At 36.2% G+C, this 20,830-nt stretch overlaps 1 protein-coding gene across 5 annotated transcripts in view; it reads right to left on the bottom strand.

Moving 5' to 3' along the window:
• The window catches only part of CERKL (ceramide kinase like), a 139,106-nt gene that overhangs the window by 68,436 nt on the left and 49,840 nt on the right, over positions 1–20,830 (bottom strand). For all 5 annotated transcript variants that reach the window (XM_017532754.2, XM_017532753.2, XM_037740048.1 and 2 more), the window contains exon 2: positions 12,340–12,582. In XM_017532754.2, coding sequence (XP_017388243.1) covers positions 12,340–12,582 — 243 coding nt within the window. The remainder of the gene's footprint in view (positions 1–12,339; positions 12,583–20,830) is intronic.

Consider the following 20,830-nt stretch of genomic DNA (forward strand, 5'->3'; position numbering starts at 1 on the left):
AAAAAAAAAAAAAAAAAAAAGAGCTGCCAATAAATCTTGAACTCATTTCAGCAAGTTTATTTTTCTTAGTGGTTTGGCAGCCACTTTTCTGAAATGAGTTTTTGTACATTATATGATTGAGCAAATGGGCAGCTGCTTTGTTGTTGGGAGCCACAGTTCTTACTATGGAAGAAAAGAGACACAAATAGAAAGGAGAAACAGGGAAGAACTTTGTAGGATTGTACAGATACTAGCAAGATCAATTTAAACTCATGATTTCTCATACATATTTCCTAACTCCTTCTGCTGCAAAAGTCTAGAAGTTATGACCTCCTAACCACTAGGAGTATATTTAGCTCCTAGATCTTGGTTTCCCAATACTGTTCCCCACTAAAAGGAACCACACTTAGAGAAATGGCTGATTCCTGGGCTAGGGCAAGGAAGGTGTGAGATAAACCTGGAATATTCTATTGTGATAAAAAGTGAAGAAATGTTGCCGAATTAATAGAAACATTGAAAAACCACATCAGAAAGCTTTAAGGAGCTTCTTAAAATATCTTCACTTCTATACCTCAAAGAAAACTCAATTTCAACTTGTGTGAAAGGAAGACTTCTTTATGTTTCTCCCTACACCTACTCTTTTATTTCAGTTCAAAGAACTTATAACCACCAGTGCAAGAAATCTGAATTGTCTTTCTCTTTTTCTCTCGACCCAGCTGATTTAATGATATAAACATTTTAAATTTTTCTCTCATCTTCTGGGTCTGACAGCTCTAAAATTGCCAGATCAATCTCAACTGTTACTTATGGACATGTTAGTGACATGAGAAAGGTATCAACTGTGTAATTAATATGAACAAAGCTCATTGTTTTAGCTAAAAGTCAAATATAGAACAGTATTTTAGAATCAGCCCTCAAACATACAGAACACAGATTACGTAAGTATTAACTATAAAATATTATATTGGCACCTATCACTTTTTGAGTATTTGTATATTTGATGCCCAATTACATATACAACCAGGTAGGAGTCATAAGCATAGCACAATCTGAATGGCATATCAGCAACTAACAAACTTCACCAGATTTAAAATTAGATTATCTTTGCAGCAACATTATAGACTATGGAGTATGCCACCTAACTTCTGAAGTGCCAGGAGAGCATGGTGGGTTAAGAATATGGACTGTGGGGACAGACTGCCTGAATTTGATTCCCAATTCCACAACTTTATAGTTGTGTGGTCTTATCTGTAAAATGTAATAATTTCTTGTCTCAGGGATATTGTGAAAATTAACATCTGTTGGTAATGTGAAACACAGTACATTCCCTGACACACCAAGAAATCATGATGATGATGGTGGTGATAAGAATGAATTCTGTTAGGATAATGGCAATCTCTCTCACCCTCTCCTCTGGAAAAACAATGCTTAATCTTGGTCTCAAAGGGCTAAAGAGTTTTGGGTTATGGATTCTATAGAAGCTCAACACATACCTGGAGAGCTATGGCAATAACGGTAAGAGTTACCTTTTATTGAGTACCTGCTGCTTTACATACATTACGTATTTAAGCATCTCAATAACCTAGCAAGATAGGCATTATCAACTTCACTTTACAGATAGGAGATCATAGAAGATATAGTGATGCCAAGAAACTGGTAAAGCTAGGAACCAAACCCAGATTATCCATATAAAAATTCAATCAGTCACAATGACTAATTGATTAATCTGACAATGATGTATTTGCCATTCAAGTAAAAGGAGATAAATAGAGGACATATCCATGTTATCTAGTGTAGTCATCCTTCCTACATATCTGGTGGGACAAGGATAAGTAAGTCACCTCCTTTCTGACAGATTTACTAGTATCTGTGGTAAACAGCTTAAAGAGCTTCAGAATAAACATTTGTGCAGTTAGGAGTTGAAAGTCTTTTGATTCTGTATGTACTGCAACAAAATGAAAATTTTTATTTTTGACAAGATAGACAATTCAGAAGCGTGTAAAGAATGGCATTTTCCTTTTGGAAAAAAACCCTAAAATACCACCAGTAAAAGTTAGGCTGTCTGGAGCCTACATACTCTGCTCTGAACTCAGAGAACAGGAAAGTTCTGTTCCCTTAGATTTTTAAAAGATCCTCTCTTTTGCCAATATCAAGCATTCACAATTAGCTGGCTTTCCTTGCTAACCAAATTTATCAATTTCTCATCTAGAAATCCTTCAACCCACATAGCTCATTCATGGACTCCTTTCCAGTGTTGCCACATTTTAAATATACTTGACCATGATATACTTAGTCCCAAATATACAGCATAGTCAGTTATACCCTGCCTTTCAAGAAAACACTACTCTTAAGAAAGAAAGAAAGAAAGAAAGAAAGAGAGAAAGAAAGAAAGAAAGACAGACAGACAGAAAGAAAGAAAAAGAAAGGAAGAAAAGATTAAGGCTTTAAATATTTTTGTTGGGAGGCAGTGTGGTACAGTAAAACAAAATAAAATAAAATAAAAATATGTTTTTGAATTAGAAAGCCTGGATAGGAATCTTGCTTTACCACTTTCTAAGCACCTGACAAATCTCTCAGTCAATCAGTCTCTTAGAGTTCTGATTCCTTAGTCATCTGTAAGGATTAAAAAATATTGACTATAATAAAAGTGTTGTAATAAGGATTAAATGAGTTGGTTTATAACAGAATCAACTAGAATAATGCCTACCACATAATAGATATGCAGTATACTCAGCTCACCTCACCAACATTTACTGAGCTAGGCACTGTGCCAAGTGTTAGAAATAAAAAATAATAAACATTTATTGAACACTTACTATATGTGAAACTCTGTTCCAAGCACTTAATAATGTTTGTGCTTAGAAGAGTTAGTCTTTGTAAAGTAAAAGTATCCCCTTTGTGAGCCCACAATTAACATTAAGTAACGATGTGTTCTATCAGAGCATGAGCAGTGCCAGGAACATATTAAAGAGTAAGTGCCTGGTTTTGCTCAGGTGCAGTTAGTTTTGCAGAAAATCAGCTGGTTTGCACCAGACCTTGAACTTCAAACTGGATTTCACTGGGCAAACAAGAGAAGGGGGGTATTCTAGACAGAGGGAAGTTCCTGGCTCTGTCGCTTAATTAGCAAGTGGGAAGAGAACACAGCCTGGCATTAGATGCTACGAAGGGCCCAGCATCTAACCCGAACACACACACAGCCTTCACCTTTCCTATCTCTGTTCTTTCCACTGAAAAAAGAACAAAGTTATGAAACTAGTAAAAACTGAAAATGCACTTTTTCGAAATACGTAATTTTCCACTTAAGGTATTTTTTCAAAAAATATAGTAAAAAATAGAAACCTTTGCTTTAAAGATAATCAATGAGAAAAAAAATGGTTGATTTGAAAACTATTACCAGAATGCTTCAGCATATAGCCAATGCAAATATGCAACTACCTACCTCAAACAACAAATATATTCATACACAATTATAATAAAATTCCTGGAGTTACATATATCTGTATAAATATCACAAAATTTCATTATCATTAATGGTAGTCTAATGAATGCTAAGGGGCTTAATAATGATTTGTGGCCTAATTTAAAATATTATGTACTTCCTATTTATACATACTGTGAGAGTAGAACTTTATTATTTTTTACATCATTTCTTTTCAGTGACAAATGTTATTAAGTGGCAATCCATTATACTCTCATCTAAGGATTCAGTCAACGTTTTATCTAGTTCTGTAGGTTTACAGAATTTGTGTTTTGCTTAGGAAATGCTGCTAAACATAAAGCTTGATAATCAATCACAAACCAGTGTGTTCATATGCGTTTTTTAAATTCCTTTAGGTTAACAAAAAGAAATGTCTGCCATTTTTTTTCATAGTGCACACCCAATTCAGCCCAAGGCATTTGGGAAATCTCAGTAATAGCAGCAGTCATGAGGAAATTTTAAGTATTGAGAAATTATTAATGCTGACCCTAAAAGTTATCTGCTTCAAGAGTTTGGAATTCTGAATCATGATGTTTAGAAAAGAACACTAGAGAGAGACAATTATCAAACAAGACAATATGGATACTTTCTAACAAGTGTCTAAAGTCCTTGTTTTTTTAGTAGAATCTAAATCAACTATCAACCTAAATACAGTAAAGTATACTTAATAGGTATTGTAGAGTAACTGATGACCTGCTGGAATGGCACATCAGTTAAGGGTTCCTGCTCCAGATTCAGACATGTACAGATTGTTCCAGCTCCTCTACCTCCTACCAGTTGTTTAACCTTGTTAACCGATTTTTACATTATTTAAGCCTTGGTTTTTTCTTTTATAAACTAAGAGATGATAAGTATAATAATAAAATTCACTTAATTATACTATTTTCTGTGTCATACGTTGATTTCGTTCTTCAAACCTCACAGCAAAACTCAAACTAATTTTATTTCCCTTTTTACATAAAAACATTTGTAGTTCTTGATGCTATTATGATTTAATGAGATAATTCATAAACATTGCTAGCAAAAAATGGTACATACTAAATGCTTAATAAATATCAGCTATTATCATTAGGATTTAAATTTTTAAAATAATGACTTTAGCAAAGGAAGAAATGTTAACTTATTTAACAGCATGCAAACTTAATTCAACATTTTACTGAAAATACTTAGAGAATCTTCAGTTAGCATTTTGAATATAATCACATAAGTTCTGACAAATTTTATCTAAATTGATTTCTCCAAAGAAGTTTTGTTATACAAAGCACAGTCAAAGGGTTTCTTCCTAGCAAAAGGATTTGAAATATATCAAAAATAACATGACAACGGATATACTTAACTCCTATTTTCAGGATACTCCATCAATGACTAAAGCAGAAATATAATTTTCTTGAATAAGACACCAATTATTTGTTTTTAGGATAGTTATGAGCAATTACCTGCAAACATATATCCCTCCCTTAGAATAAAAATGCCACCAGGGCCCATGGGAAGCCTTAGGGAAGAATGCCTGATGTCATTTATCCCAAGTATAAATAGAATGAAACATTTCTAAAGAGCTAATAGCTTTCAGCTGAAAGGGTAGAGGTTCTGCATTACGGTTGTTGCTGGACAAGAGAAACTTTAAGGGAAACTTTGCCACATCTTTTCCAGGATCCCATAAACCAATCAGAAGGTAAAACTCTTGGAAAAGAAGAACTTTACATGACTCAGGAATCAGTACTGGTTAACCTTTAATAATATTTAACAACAAGAATATAGCATGTTCTGTTACCTATAATTAATCCCTGCAAAAGTTTCTTTGGTTAAGTGTGGCATTCAGGGTTCTACATATGTTTATTAAATCAAACTGTGCTGCTAAAATCTTGGCCATCCATGGTTCTTGGTCCTGGCAACACATTAAAATCACTGAGGAGACTTTTAAAGAAAGCCCATGCTTGGGACCCAGTCAGATCTATTTTATCAGAACCTCTCAATCCTCAGACTCAGGAACAAGTCCTAAGAAGGATAAAATCCTGAAAACTGATACTTATGTGTACATAGGTCATAACATAAATGCTATCCTTGTGCGACAGCACCCTATTATTTTATGTTTTCAATTTCTCTTTTTTTGGTTGATCATTTTTAATATGTTTAGTTTACATTCTCTGCTTGCTCTATTATGTGGCGGTCTCGGCAGTCTAATGATAATTTGTTATGTCTGCAGACTCTTACAGTGAATTTTTCACACCACTACTTACTATAGTAGAAAGGGTTCAAATGTCAAACTAACATGCTTTTGGTCCAAGATAAATAGTAATTATTCCTATTCTTTTAATTAAACAAATTGTACATAACTATGTCTTCATACATTTATTTTTTCAGTTACAAATTTGAAAAAATTAGGAGTTTGGTTTTAAAAGATTTTCTTTTGTTAACAATCCTTTAAAGAGTTAAGCAGTGCCACTAGGCATTCCGAATTTAATACAAACTACTTTTTCTTTTTTCTAACATGGCTGACCACAGATCTTGGATGCCAGATCTTCTTAGAAAGATCAAAGTTTCTGTCAAATGGACAAGTTTCTAATGGAAAATTGGTAGAACAGAGCCAGGACCTTTTGGAGTGCCCATGGGAAGAAGGTGGGGTGCAAAAAAGAAAAGCAGGTAGACTCTGGCAGCGATCAACCCCAAAAAGACTCAGGGCCCCCCCACTTGCAACCCAGGGCAACTTTATTGGTGGCAATTTGGGAATTTCCCAGGGACAGAGAACTCGACGGGCAGCTCCTGCAGGCCTTTCCATACTCCCCTGAGACCAAAACTGAGATAGCGGTCACCATATTGGTTGTGCACCAGTGGTGGGCCTCTGCTCTGCGCAGGGATTCTCTACCCTTGAGTCTCTGTAGCATTAGATCCCATGCAAACATACCACATAACCTGTTCTGACTTTGAAAAGCCCAGGGGACCAGCAAGTTCCCAGGGAGCTGTGGAACCTCTGGAGATCTATCCCCCAGGGTAGGCCATCTATAATAGAACAGGGCACAACCTGCCAAAACCCCTTTGGGACAAAGGAAATGTGAGCACAATCCCAATCGCTAAAAGGGGGCAACACCATGTCAAGAAATGGACATGTAGAGGGGCGTCATCTCTGGCAATGCCCTCACGTCCCATACACTGTTAAAGATGCAGCAGTGGTTCTTTCCAGCGGGGGCCAGCACAGGTACTTGAGGAAAGAGTTCTTCATGTTTTTCAAGATGGTTTCACCCCTGCTGAAAGTGAGTTTATGCCACTTGGGCTTACATGAAGGGTGGGTCCAAATTCCCCATCTCCACACAGAACAGCAGTGTCCTAGCAATGGAGGGCATACAAGTCATGGACTTGCCTGCCCTAGACTCGGGGAAGAGGCTCTGCCCCAAGACCATTTTGGTGGTTGCCTTCAGAGGGGCATATCCATAACCTATCGCCACAGTATGGCTGGGAACCAAAGGAGAAAATCTTTATGAACTGACAGTCATGAGCCCTGTGATGGGGCATGATAAAAAAGTAGATCGCATTCCTGCCAGTACTGGATAAGGAGCTAGTGCACCTCTCCATCCCGACCCCAGCCCCTGGCCCCAAAGGCCTCAGCACACACCAACAGGATCTCTTCCTGCCACTCCCCTGTCAGAGCAGGCACTTCTTTCTACTGGACATCAGCCTAACTGAGGGCAAGCTGGTTCTTAAGTGCCACCCACTGGATTACAGCCTGAACTGTGCTATCAGATAAAAAGCCTGCTACCAGAAAGGCTTAGTGCTACTCCACAAAATAAACTTCCTGAGACTTCTGCACCCTCAGCCTCACATGAGATAGTGTGTCAGCTCATATATCCAATACATTGCTACAACAAGCAGCATCTAAGAAAGCTACCACACCTAAGGAATCCACGATCTTGGCCCCCGGAAAACACTCAGAAACAAAGTCAAATGATCAAATGATCACATACAACATACCCTCAGGGGGAAAAAAAAAAGTTTAAGTCTTATCCAAACAATAGGAAATTCAAAAATAAGAAGCAGCAGCTCCTTCAAGTAAAAAGGAATCAGCCCAAGAACTCCAACACTGCAAAAAGAATGTCTTTACGCCTCCAAAGAATTGCACCAGCTCTATAGCAGTGGATCCTAACCGAGTTGAAAACTTTGAAATGGCAGATTAAAGAAACAAAACATGTATTGCAAGGAAACTCAATGAGATCCAAGAGAAATTTTAAATCTGCTTCAAACCAGAAAAACAATGCAGGATATGAAACATGAGATAGCCATGTTAAGATAAAACCAAATAGAACTTTTGGAATTGAAAAATTCACTAAAAGGAACATCAAAATACACTTGGAAGCAGGCCGGGTGCAGTGGCTCACATGTGTAATTGCAGCACTTTGGGAGGCCGAGGTGGGCGGTTCACCTGAGGTCAAAAGTTCGAGACCAGCTCTGTCAATATGGCAAAACCCTGTGTCTACTAAAAATACAAAAATTAGCTGGGTGTGGTGGCATGCACCTGTAATCCCAGCTTTTCCAGAGGCTGAAGCAGGAGAATCGCTTGAACCCAGGAGGCAGAGGTTACAGTGAGTTGAGATCGCACCACTGTACTGCAGACTGGGCAATAGAGTGAGACTCCATCTCAAAAACACACACACACACACACACACACACACACATACACACACACACAGTTTTAATAATGGACTACACCAAGTGGTAGACAAGATTTCAGAGCTTGAAGACCAGCCTTTCAAATTAACCAAGTTAGCCAAAAATAAAGAATCTGAAAAATGAACAAAGCCTTTGAGAAATGTGGAATTATGTAAAGCAACCAAACCTATGACTTATTGGCATTCTTGATGGAGAAGAGAAAAAAGTAAGCAAATTGGAAAACGTATTTGAAGCAATAATTTAGGAAAATTTTCCTAAGCTTGCTAGAGAGATTGACATCCAAATATAAGAAACTCAGAAAACACCTGCAAGATACAAGATGGCATATAGTCTATCAGACTATGTAAGACTAACACCAAAGAAAACAATCTGAAAAGCATCTAGAGAAAAGGGCTACATTACCTATAAAGGAAATCCAATCAGACTAAGAGAACTTGTTAGCAGAAATCTTACAAGCAAGAAGAGATCAGGGGCCTATGTTTAGTCCCTTTAAAGAAAATAAAAATGCCAGCCAAGAATTTCATATTCTGCCATACTAAGCTTCATAAATGAAAGAGAAATAAAGTCTTTCCCAGGCAAGTAAACACTAAGAGAATCTGTCACCACCAGACCTGCCATACAAGAAATACTCGGAGGAATTCTAAACATGGAAACAAAATAACAATATTTGCTACCATATAAACACACAAAAGTATAAAGCTCAGAGATCTTATAGAGCAATTACACAATTGAGGCTAGAAAGCAACTACCGAACAATGCTCAAATATCGAATTTATAGAAATAAAACCTCAAATATCAATGTTAACCTAGAACATAAATGGCCTAAATGCTTTTCACTTAAAGCATTTAGGTGACATCTGCTGAATTCAAGAAACCCATCTCACATGTAATGACAACCACAGGCTCAAAGTAAAGGAATGGAGAAAGATCTAGCATGCACATGGAAAATAAAAAAATAATAATAAAAAAAAACCCAGATATTGTTATTCTTGTGTGAGGAGAAACAGACATTAAACCAACAACCAGTAAAAAGAGACAAAGGAAGGCATTAAATAATGATAAAGGCTTCCATTCAACCAGAAGATTAACTATCTTAAATAAATATGCACTCAATGTCAGAGCACCCTCTGCATTGTTCATAAAACAAATACTACTAGATCTAAGGAAAAAAAGATAGCTATATAATAATAATGGGGGACTTCAACACCCCACTGACAGCACCAGACAGATCACCAAGGCAGAAAACTAACAAAGGTATACTCTGGACTTAAGTCAGACTCTTGGCCAAATGGAACTGACAGACATCTACAGAATATTCCACTCAACAACACAGAATACACAATTTTCACACCTGTACATGGAACATTCTCTAAACTTGACCACGCAGTCGTAAGTCACATCTCATTAAGACAAAAAAAATCAAAATCATATCAAGCATCTTCTGAGGTCATTAGGAATAAAATTAGAAATCAAGAACAAGAGGAATTCTCAAAACCACACAAACATATGGAAACAACAACATGCACCTGAATTTTGGATAAACAAAATTAATGCAGAAACTAAAAAAAAAAAAAATTCGAAATACGAAAATCGAAACAAAACCACCAAAACCCCTGGGATAGGCACTGTAATGAATATCAGAATTACATGGACCTGAAAGTGAAAGAAATTTCTTAAAGAAAAAACTTCTTGAGATAGTGCCAGCCAGGCACAAGGCTCACGTCTGTAATCCCAGCATTTTGGGAGGTCGAGGTGGGGGAATCACTTGAGGTCAGGAGGTTAAGACCAGCCTGCCCAACATGATGAAAACCCATCTCCTCTAAATAATACAAAAATTACCCAGGTGTGGTGGCAGGTGCCTATAATCCCAGCTACTTGGAAGGCAGAGGCAGGGAGAATCACTCAAACCCAGGAGGCAGAGGTTGCAGTGAGCCAAGATCATGCCACTGCACTCCAGTCAGGGAGACACAGTGAGACACTCAAAAAAAAAAAAAAAAAAAAAAATGTAGAGAGCTTTGGAGGCTCAACCATTCATTTGTGTCTGATGAAGATGGCCCAGAACTGTCTTTGCAGAGAGCAGGATAAAGAGCTGGCATCTCCCATAGGACTCCCTGAGTCCACTTTGGTACAGAAATGGAGCAGTAATGTATCAGTCAATATTGGTTAGGTTCCTTCACTTTCATTAGAGGATTTTAAAACTGTTTGCATGAGTTGATTTTAAAAGTCAATCTATTTGCTTTTAATCAGCAAAATCGCTCTGCTCTCCAAGACCATGCTAGAGAATGACTTCCTGAGTGCCTCCATTTTCTTATCAAAATCAAAGGTTCAGACAGTAACATTTTCAGAGGATGGTACAGCAAAGGATATGTAGTTTATTCATCTCTGTAATTTGTCTACAATTTAACCCTAGACCAAACCAAAACATCATGTATTAAGCTGAATATTTGGACAGTGTTTTTTGTTGTTGTTTTTGTTTTTGACAAGTCCCTCTACTCCTATAAAATTGCTTTTACTGGATTGAGCTTTGTTGTGATGTCCTCTGTGTCTTACCTTCTACTGGTTTTATTGCTGAGATATATTGAGGAAGTTGCCTCAGCCTAGCCCTTCATAAGCCCCATAGGAGAAGAGTTCTTTGGACTTCAACTGCAAGAAAGAGCTTTGACTCTCCTAATTAAATGACATATCCTTATTTTATAGACAAAACCATGCAAGTCTTATGAATACCTGGTCATGTTAATAAATTTAATTCCATTGAAATTATTTTCATTTTCATTTTTACTTTTTAAATCACTTGACATATATTTGAAATAACACTGTAAAAGATTCACTATTAAAGTGCTTTTATTTAATTATACATATTTTCTATGTTTTCTGAAAGATAGACTACACTATGGCCTCTGAGGGTTCTTGCCTCTTTGCAAGAATCAGGTCTTTTTGGAAGTCCCATAGGGGCTAACAGGAAAGCATGGGGCCACTTAGTAAGAGGGTCTTCCAATTTTAATGTAATGTCACTTCAGCTCATCTCCCAGGACCATAACTTTATTGGTTGGCTGCCTTTGATCAACTTGGGTCCTCATGTTTTTCTTTATCAATGATGCTGAAACTGGAAATTTCTAACATCGCTCTGTGACTGCTCTTTGTCTAGCACCCATTCCTGTCCTGTGCCATCTAACTCTAAACTATGCCATCAACTACACAAGCTGCCTCCACTCTGAGCGACATGGCAAACAAAAACAAATGAGTTAAAGGAAAAACAAGCAAGATTCACAAACTTATGACAAAAAGAAATCAATCCTAAAACAGATCATATTTTAACTAGATAACTTCTAGAAATCCAAATAGTATCATATTTGTACTTATGAATTGCATATTTGTACTTAGGAATTTTATTTAGTATGCAAAATATGAAAATGTCATTTATAAATTTCAGGTACACTGAATTCATTAGCACATATATTCTAATGAACATGTTCTCTTTTCTCTGGACACTAACCTTTATAAAAAGCTCCTGTGAAATAGGTAATTCTCAATTACCAGAGTATAAAGCACGGCCTCTTATGATTATTCAAAAACTTCTTTTTAGGCCACAGAGCACATATACACACTTGCCATCAATGTGTGAGTGGAAAGAGAATACATTCTTACATAAGTTCAAAAGAGACATTAATAGAAACACAAATATGCTTCTAAAAACAACTCTCAAGTGAGCTAAATTATTTAAGAATTTTATTTCATACTTTTTAAGTTTCTTCATGAAAATGGTCATTCAAGAGCTACTTCTCAACTTGTTCTATGAAGCCAGTATTACCCTGATGCCAAAGTCAAACAGTACAGAAAAACTACAGAACAATATGCTTTATGAATATTGATGCAAACATCCTCAACAAAATATTAGCAAACTAAATTCAATAGCATCTTTAAAAGATAATACACCATGACTGAGGGGGAGTTATTCCTGGAATGCAAGGGTGGTTAAACATATGAAAATCAATTAATGTAAGATACCATATTAACAGAATGTAGGGAAAAATATGATTATCTTAATGTAGAAAAAGTATTTTACAAATTTCAACACTTTCTCATGACAAAAACACAAAAACTAGGAACAGAAGGAAATTACGTCAACATCATTAAAAGTTGCTTTTATTCAAAACATGTCTAGATTAATCATCTATATCAAGGAAACTGGGCTGATTTTAAAAATTCCCATAAGGAGTACTTACCTGCCAATATTTTCTTGAACTGTCTAAACCATATGTCACAGTGGTCTTCACTTAAATTAATAAGATCAAGTGTAGAATTCTTTAATTTATTTTGTTCCTTTTTCAAGCAAATGAAGAGTGTGATACCTAATAAAGTACCACTTCTCTGCTGTTTAACAGAACAACGCCGTTTCAGTTTCACAGAGAATACGTCTTTGAGTTCAATAAATTCTTCTTTACATAGCCAGTCATGCTTAGAATCACCTGAAAAAAAAATTAAATTTTTCAATTAAAACCATTGTATTCCGTAGAAAGGAACAACAGATACTGGGACCTACCAGAGGGTAGAAAGTGGGTGAAGGGAAAGGATCAGGAAAAATAACTAATGGGTACCAGACTTAACACCTGCTTGATAAAATAGTCTGTACAACAAACCCACATGACACAAATTTACCTGTATAAGAAACCTGCACATGTAACCCTGAACCTACAAGTTAAAAAATAAAATGAACTACTGCTAAGGAAAAAAAAAATGTCTATATCTTAAGTGTATGAATAATAGTTAAAACCAAAAAATACCTTTATCATTTGTAATTTTATGGATTGCCCTTTATGCCAGTCCCTACGAGATGGAAAGGGAAAGAAAATATAAATTGGGTTTGTCAAGAATTAGATTAAAAACGGAAAAAACAGAAGAGAGTCCCTGCTACACAGGCCTACAACATTCAACATCTGAGGACAGTCAATGTATGAAGAATTCCACTAACACAAACAGAGCAACATTTTAGTAATAAATTGGTATCACATGAGGAGCTTCTTGGTACTAAGCATAAAGTAAAGAAACAGAAAAAAAAATAGTAGATAGAATTCACTAACAGAAGTGAATTTATGACAAATTGTTGAAGGCAGCCTTAATGAAAAGGAAATATATATTCCCATTATAGTAACACATACAAAAAGGAAGCAGAAATACAACTATTGTGAGCAGGAAATATTATAAACTCTGTCAATCTACAAGGAAATAAATAACCCCCTGAATCTATCCATAATCAGACTTAAAAAAATACTGGCATAAAATTTTCATGACTTATCTTTAAACTATAGGTCAGAAAATAATTATTGTGGAAAAGATCATTTCAATTGACTCTCAAAGTAGACGTGTTTTAGACATTAAAAAAAGACTTCCAAAACTTCTGCCTTGGCCAACGTGGAACAATAGAAACTAGTTTCACCTTTCACCTAAAACTACAAAAGCAAATAAGATACATGAAACAGCAGTTTTCAGACATTGGACATCAGGTTGCACACGACAGTGAAGCTGAACAGGGGGAAAACAAAGTGAACCCTATGATAGCCCCAGCCTATTGCCTGTAGAGAGTTTCCATGTCACAGGACAGAAATGAGAATCCTGGTGGGGCCTGGTGGTCTCCCTGAGTAAAGGAGAACTTTGGGTTTAGGAAGGCCAAAGTGACTAAGACCAAGTGAACCCTAAAAGTTCACTGTGCAATTTACTACAGAAGATAAGGGCAAACAGTGAACTCTAGATTTGAAGATGTCCCTTGAGACTTTAGCTGAAAGTATTGACCAGCAGATGTGTCAAACCAGGTAAGAACTACTAAAATAATTAACAGAACAATGCTCAGAGATGACACAGGTGTTCCCACCGGCCATAGGGGAAAAACATGAAAATGTATATGACATTATGGTAAGTATTTAGAAGAGTCCTATTCCTTAGTGAGCTGATTAAAGGCTGCTGTGATTCCACCTAACAAAGCTTAAAAGTAAGCCTGTCAAAAGGATGACACTGTTTCCAGGTAACTACATTCTAGAACAATGCCAAAAAATATTTACAGGAATTTTATTAAAAATCCAGAAACTCTGCATGGTAAAATTCACAATATCACTCACCTAATCCAAAATCACTAGACATGTAAAGAAGCAGAAAATATATGAACCAAAACAGGAGAAAAAGTAATCGATAGAAACAGATACAGAAATGACTCAAGTGCTAAAAGTAACAGAAAGCAGAGACTCTTAGCTTTTTAGCCCTTTAGGTACAAACAATGTTATCCTTCAATTGGAGTAAGGATGTTCCTATGCTCACTAATAGGGGAGGGGGAGGAAGAGAGGAGGAGGGAGGGGGAGGAAGGGAAAGCAGAAGAAGGGGAGAAAGGGAGGAGGGGGAGGGAGGGAGGGAGAAGGGAGGGGAAGGAGGGGGGAGGGAGGGAAGGGGAGGAAGAGGAGGGAAATGGGAGAAAGGGGGAGGGAGGGAGTGGGAGGAAGAGGAGGGAAACAGGGGAGAAAGGGGGAGGGAGGGAGTGGGAGGAAGAGGAGGGAAACAGGGGAGAAAGGGGGAGGGAGAGGGAGCAAAAGGAGAAGCCTTTTTCTCAATTATTGTGGTCATGGGATAGGGTAATGCTAAACATTTTCAGGCCTTTTATTTCTTAGAAGACTCACATTTCAGGTTTTCTCCTGGTCCACTTCTAGAGTTAGCCAGTGACCTAAAACTCAACACTCTCTAAGTATCAATTCAACAGGTTTTTCACCACTTAATCAGTAGAGTAAAAGTATTTTATGAAATGCTCTACATGTCTTTAGAAAATGAATGGGTTGCCCTTCCCCTGGTCAGTAAATACTCATTGATTAACCTACATCAGTAACTTTTCTTTAGTGCAGCAGTTCCCAGACTCTTTAGTCTCAGGCCCCACCGTGTACCCGTAAAGACTGAGGGTCGCAAATAACTTTGACTTATGTAAGTTATATCTGTCTACACTTATTCGATTCAAAATTAAAACCGAGAGTTTTTAAAAGGACAAAAATGCAAAGCACAAAGCACACACTCCGTTAGGACAAGGCTATCACCGCACATCCCATAACTTCTGGAAAACTCCACCATATCCTTGGAGAGAAGTAGAATGAAATACATTCTTGGTAATGTTATGAAAACTTGTGACCTCACCAACCCTGAGAGTCCCTGGACCACACTTTGAAAATGTTATTTTAACACATTTTAGATTGTTTGTTCCTCCTGATCATATTATGAAGTTCCATTAACAAAAATTCTTGTTTCCATTTTAATACTCATACTTGTCAAAGACTGAACAGAGTCCCTTCAATCTAGCTCTTTTGTTACAAACTAAACTATAGATGTCTTTGAAAGCAGCCTTACTCTCTTATAAAAACATAGTGTTTCAACTTCATCTGGATTCCTCAAGAAGTCCTGATTCCTTTAAGGAAAAATATATTAGAAATTAAAAGCTGAATAGTATGGCATTATATACAAAGGAAACCAAACTCAGTCACAGCAAATCATCAGTGATACACTTGCATCTGGTCAACTTATTACCAGTTATTTGCACCTGTTGAGCAAGTAGGCTTATGGCCAAGGTCCCCAGAACACTTGGAAGAGACCAGGGAGGTCTTACACCCTTCCTCTGCCCTCAAGAATAAAAGCAAGCAGGCTTACCAACGGTCATGAAAAATGCTCACACTGTGATGGACTACATGGAAAATAGTGTCCTATGAAGTTTAAGGAAGCTTGTTTTCCACACGGGGGTGTTGCTTGGCGTCTGCTTCACATTGGTGAATGCATATAGATAAAATGTATCATTTACCCACCTAACTTTGTGGGCTTGGTTATATTTGTGGGTGTTTTCTAAAAATCAGCTAGTGAAACAGCAAAACTGAGTATCTTTCCATTTCTCTTGTTTATTTTATTTTTTTTAGACAGAATCTTCTTATGTTTGCCCAGCCTAGAGTGGAGTGGCTATTCGCAGGCATGATCACGGTGCACTACAGCCCTGAATTCCTGGGCTCAAGTGATCCTCCTGTCTCAGTCTCCCTAGTAGCCGGGACTACAGGTATGCACCATTAGACCCACCTCATTTTTGAATTTTTTTTTAAGAGTTGCCTCTACACATGCTTTGCCTTATTCGACCTGGTTGTCTTTTTTCTTACCAATTCTTAAAGCCCTTCAAATAATCTTGAAATTAGTCCCTTATTATATACATTGCAAATCACTTCTTCTAGGCTAATTTTATAATATTAGTTATGATCTTGTACCACATATAAATTTAGAGTTTCTTCTTATGTAGTCAAACCTAAAACAATAAGAGCACGAAGGAAGGAAACCAGAGGGTGAGAGGGGACAAACAGCTACTGAGAGAAAGAAAAAACGAAAGCGATGAAATACACTCTTTTCACTTTTCATTGAAGTCCTGCACTTTAGTCCGAATTTCATGTTTGTGCTTTACTTTACTTAACAATTCAATGACTATTCCAAAGTAAAACATCTTGTAAAATGCAAATTTAAAGATACTAAACCAAGTGCCAACATCATACTCATTCCTGAAATCCAGAAGGATTTCCAAAAACAGCTCAAGAATACCTATTACCAATTACTCATACTATTCAATTATTCTAGACATCCTAGTCAATACATAAGGAAAGTGAAATAAAAGACAGTAATTGATGGTTAGGGGAAAAGAGGATATGAAACTATAACTATTTAAAGGTGTTATCACTTTTTTTTCTTTTGTAAAATCCAAAGTAATAAACTTAAAGCCATTAGGCCTAATTAAAAAATGCAGTGAGGAAGCTGGTTACAAATACGTCTACATCCAAGAAGAAGGCATAATGGAGTTAAAGAGATTTCCATATCAATTAGCATGTTATGTCTAGGAATAAACTTAGCAAAATGATTCTAGACTTGTGTGGGATAAAGAGCCATTCAAAATCTACTGAGAGACAATGAATTGAATAAGTGGAGACACAGGTTCCGAGATTACATATTTTCCATGCCAGTAATCTCTTTATTAAGAGCTACTTATAATAGAACTTCAATCAAAATCACATTTTTTTGTATAAGGAATGGACAAGGAATCTCATTAAATTATTTGAAAATTTTCTTGAAATAAATATATTACATTAAGAAAATGTTTTAAAAGAAATGAGGGAACCAGGCATGGTGGCTTATACCTCTAATCCCAGTACTTTGGGAGGCCGCAGATCACCTAAGTTCAGGAGTTCAAGATCAGCCAGGCCACCATGGCAAACTCCTGTCTCTACTAAAAAAAAATTACAAAAATTAGCCAGGTGTGGTGGTGCACACCTGTAACCCCAGTTACTCAAGCGGCTGAGGCAGGAGAATCGCTTGAACCCAGGAGGCGGAGGTTGCAGTGAGCTGAGATCTCACCACTGCACTCAAGCCTGGGTGACTGAGCAAAACTCCATCTCTAAACAAACAAACGAAAAGTAATGAGTAGGAGTAGATGCCCTATCAGATATATTTGGTAAAGCTATAACAACAAAAATATCTAGGAATAGAGAAATGAATAGATCAGGAAGCAATTACACACTTAAAAATTCACTGGTGTGATCATGGTAGCATCTAAGCTCAGCTAGAAATAGCAAAGGATGATTTAAAACTGATTACTCTTTTGTAAAGAAAAGAGAGCCTTATTTCATAACATATGCCAGTATTTATAGATTAGAAATTTATGTAACCATAAATAAAAAATCCCTAAGACACAAAAAAGACAGTGATCAGTATGTTTAACATTAAAATTATTTAATACCTATAAAGTTCTAAAGACTCAGAAAAAGTCATAAGCAAAGGCCAAATGGACAGAAATGTTTGCAACATATGACAGTTACATAATTTAATCAAGAAAAACACTTTAATGGTAAAGTACATAAAAGACCCAAGCAGGCATTTCACAAAAGAAGAAATGCAAATTGACCGGTGAACATATGAAAAAGTTCAACCTAATTAGTAATCAAAGAAATGCAAATTAAAACAACAAGATACCACTTTTTGCCTTTTAGATTGGCACAAGATCAAAAATAATGTTAAATGATGGTACAACTAAAGGGAAGTAACCCCAGTGCTAGTGGGAATGCAAAAAAGGTAATTGCTGAAGAACAAGTGGGGAATCTGTATCAAAAGACTTTAAAATGTTAATTGCAGTAATATTTATGATAACAAAAATATCTGAAGCAATATTCATGTTCAATGGGAGAATGGTTGAATAAATCATAGTCATCTTCTGCAGTTCATAAATGAGTAAGTGAGATCTCTGTATTCTGGTCTGGAGAGACATTCATGCTAAGAGGTATGAAAAAGTAGAATAAAAGTAAGTTACAAAGTAATCTGAGGGATCTGATCCTGCTTTTATTAAAGAAAATAAAAAGAAATCCCAGTGGAAAACACAACAAATTTAAAACTGGTTACCTATTAAATGTCCAATATGAGGTATGAAATATGAGATTAATTTTTTCTGATAAAGCTCCATAATTTTTATTTCCTATAATCAGAATTACATTATAATTATTTTTAATGTAGAAAAGGAAAATTCTTTAAAATATACATGGTTTTGATTCAGCAATTTACTTCCAGGAATTTATCCTAAGGGAATAAATAATATGCACATTTAGCTAAAAGAATACTTACCCAAGCATTATTTGAGTGGAACTTAGAAACAACCTAAATGTACAATAATGGAGTATTTGTTCTGTAAAAAAAGTATCTTCATATAACAGAAGGCTATACAGCTATTAAAATGTAGAGATCAGTGCAGTGGCTAATGCCTGTGATCCCAGTGTTTTGGGAAGCTGAGGCAGGAGGATCACTTGAGCCCAGGAGTTTGAGACTAGTCTGGGCAACATAGTGAGACCTCATCTCTACAAAAGATAAACAAAATAAGCTGTGCATGGTGGTGCTTTCCTGTGGTCCCAGCTACTCAGGAGGCTGAGGTGGGAGGATTGCTTTAGCCAGGGATGTCCAGCCTCCAGTGAGCTGAGATCGCACTACTGCTCTCAAGCCTGAGCAACAGATTGAGACCCTGGCTCAAAAGTAAACAAAATGTAGAGCTGACTAGAAAGGTGTTCAAAATAGTGCCGCACATTTCCATTACTGTTTTGTATATATTTATAGAATATATAACATATGTGTAATGTTTTCATATGCATATAAGTATGAATATGCATATGAAAATGTGAATGGTAATGAGATTGTAAGTTTACTTTGCTTATATAAATGTCTAATTTGTCTTCAGTGAAAATATTTCTGATTGATTAAAAAAAGATTGTTTCACTTGCTTATCCTAAAATAGTTTGATTTGTTTTAATTTAAAAAGTTCCATTCCCTAAAAAATAAGGGTAGCTAATACTTACTTAACATGTGCTACACACCAGACACTGCCCTAGGCACTTCATTTGTATTATCTAATTTAATCTCTACAGCAAAAAGTAGATGCTTTCTCCTAAAAGGGAAGGAACTGAAGAAAGAATGTAAGTAACTTGTCTATGGTCATACATCTGGTAGGAACAGATCCATGATTTGAATCCAAGCATTTTGGATGGTTGTTACCACAACTCCTTATCAACTGACTCACATAAAGACAAGACCTTCAAGGAAACACTCATTAACCCTCATCTGTTCTGGTTTTTATTAAGGTATAAATTACCCAAAAAATACAGATTTTTAAGGTCCAATTCCATGAGTTTTGTCAATTATATGCACTCACATAATCACTATCCCAATAAAGACATAGAATTTTCCCACTATTCTAGAATGTTTCCTCATGCCACTCTCCAGTAATTCCCTCAGGACCATGATTTTGATTGTGACTATAGCTTAGTTTTACCTTTTCTAGAATTTCATATAAATGTAACCATAAAGTATGTGCTTCTTTGGTTTATTTTACTCAACTTTAAGGTTTTTAGTTTTATTCACAGTGTTCTCATAGGTATGTAACTGGATTAGTGTCAAGAAATTATCCATGTTAAAAATTATAAGATCAATGAAGGACTTAAAAAAAAAAAAAAAAACTATTGTATGCCTCTCCTTGGAGGATTTACTGGTCCCACTTAATCTCCAACCACTTGCTATTTTTTCTTCCAAATTATTTTTTAAATTATAACTATTTTTTGCAGTTGTATTATCGTACAATTGACCAATAAAAATCATACATGTTTATGTATATGTTTATTACAGCATAATTGACCACTAAAAATTGTATCTATGCTGTACAATGTGAGGTACTGATACATGTTTACAATGTGAAATTATTAGATCAAACTAATTAACATATTCATTACCTCACACCTTTTTTTGGTATGTGGTGAGAACATTTAAGATCTAGTCTTTCAGCAATTTTCAAGCATTAGCAATTTTCAGGTATACATTATTAGCCAAAGTCACCATGCTGTACAGTAGATCCAGAACTTATTCATTCTGTTTAACTGAAATTTTGTATCCTTTCACCATCATACCCTTGCCTCCCGCTCCCCCAGCTCTTGGCAATCGAAATTGTACTCTCTGCTTCTGTGAGTTCTACTTTTTTGGATTCCACATATAAGTGAGATAATCTGTTTTTAAATCTAGCCAAACTTAAAACAGTAGGTGAATCACAGTTCTGCCAGTACTCCTTAGGAAAACAGCAAGGCAGCATATGTATAAATTAACTGAGTAATATTTCATCAGAAACTGAGGTGGCCTTCAAGGAGATGG

Source organism: Cebus imitator, unplaced genomic scaffold, assembly GCF_001604975.1.
Source record: "Cebus imitator isolate Cc_AM_T3 unplaced genomic scaffold, Cebus_imitator-1.0 Scaffold78, whole genome shotgun sequence".
NCBI lineage: Eukaryota > Metazoa > Chordata > Mammalia > Primates > Cebidae > Cebus > Cebus imitator.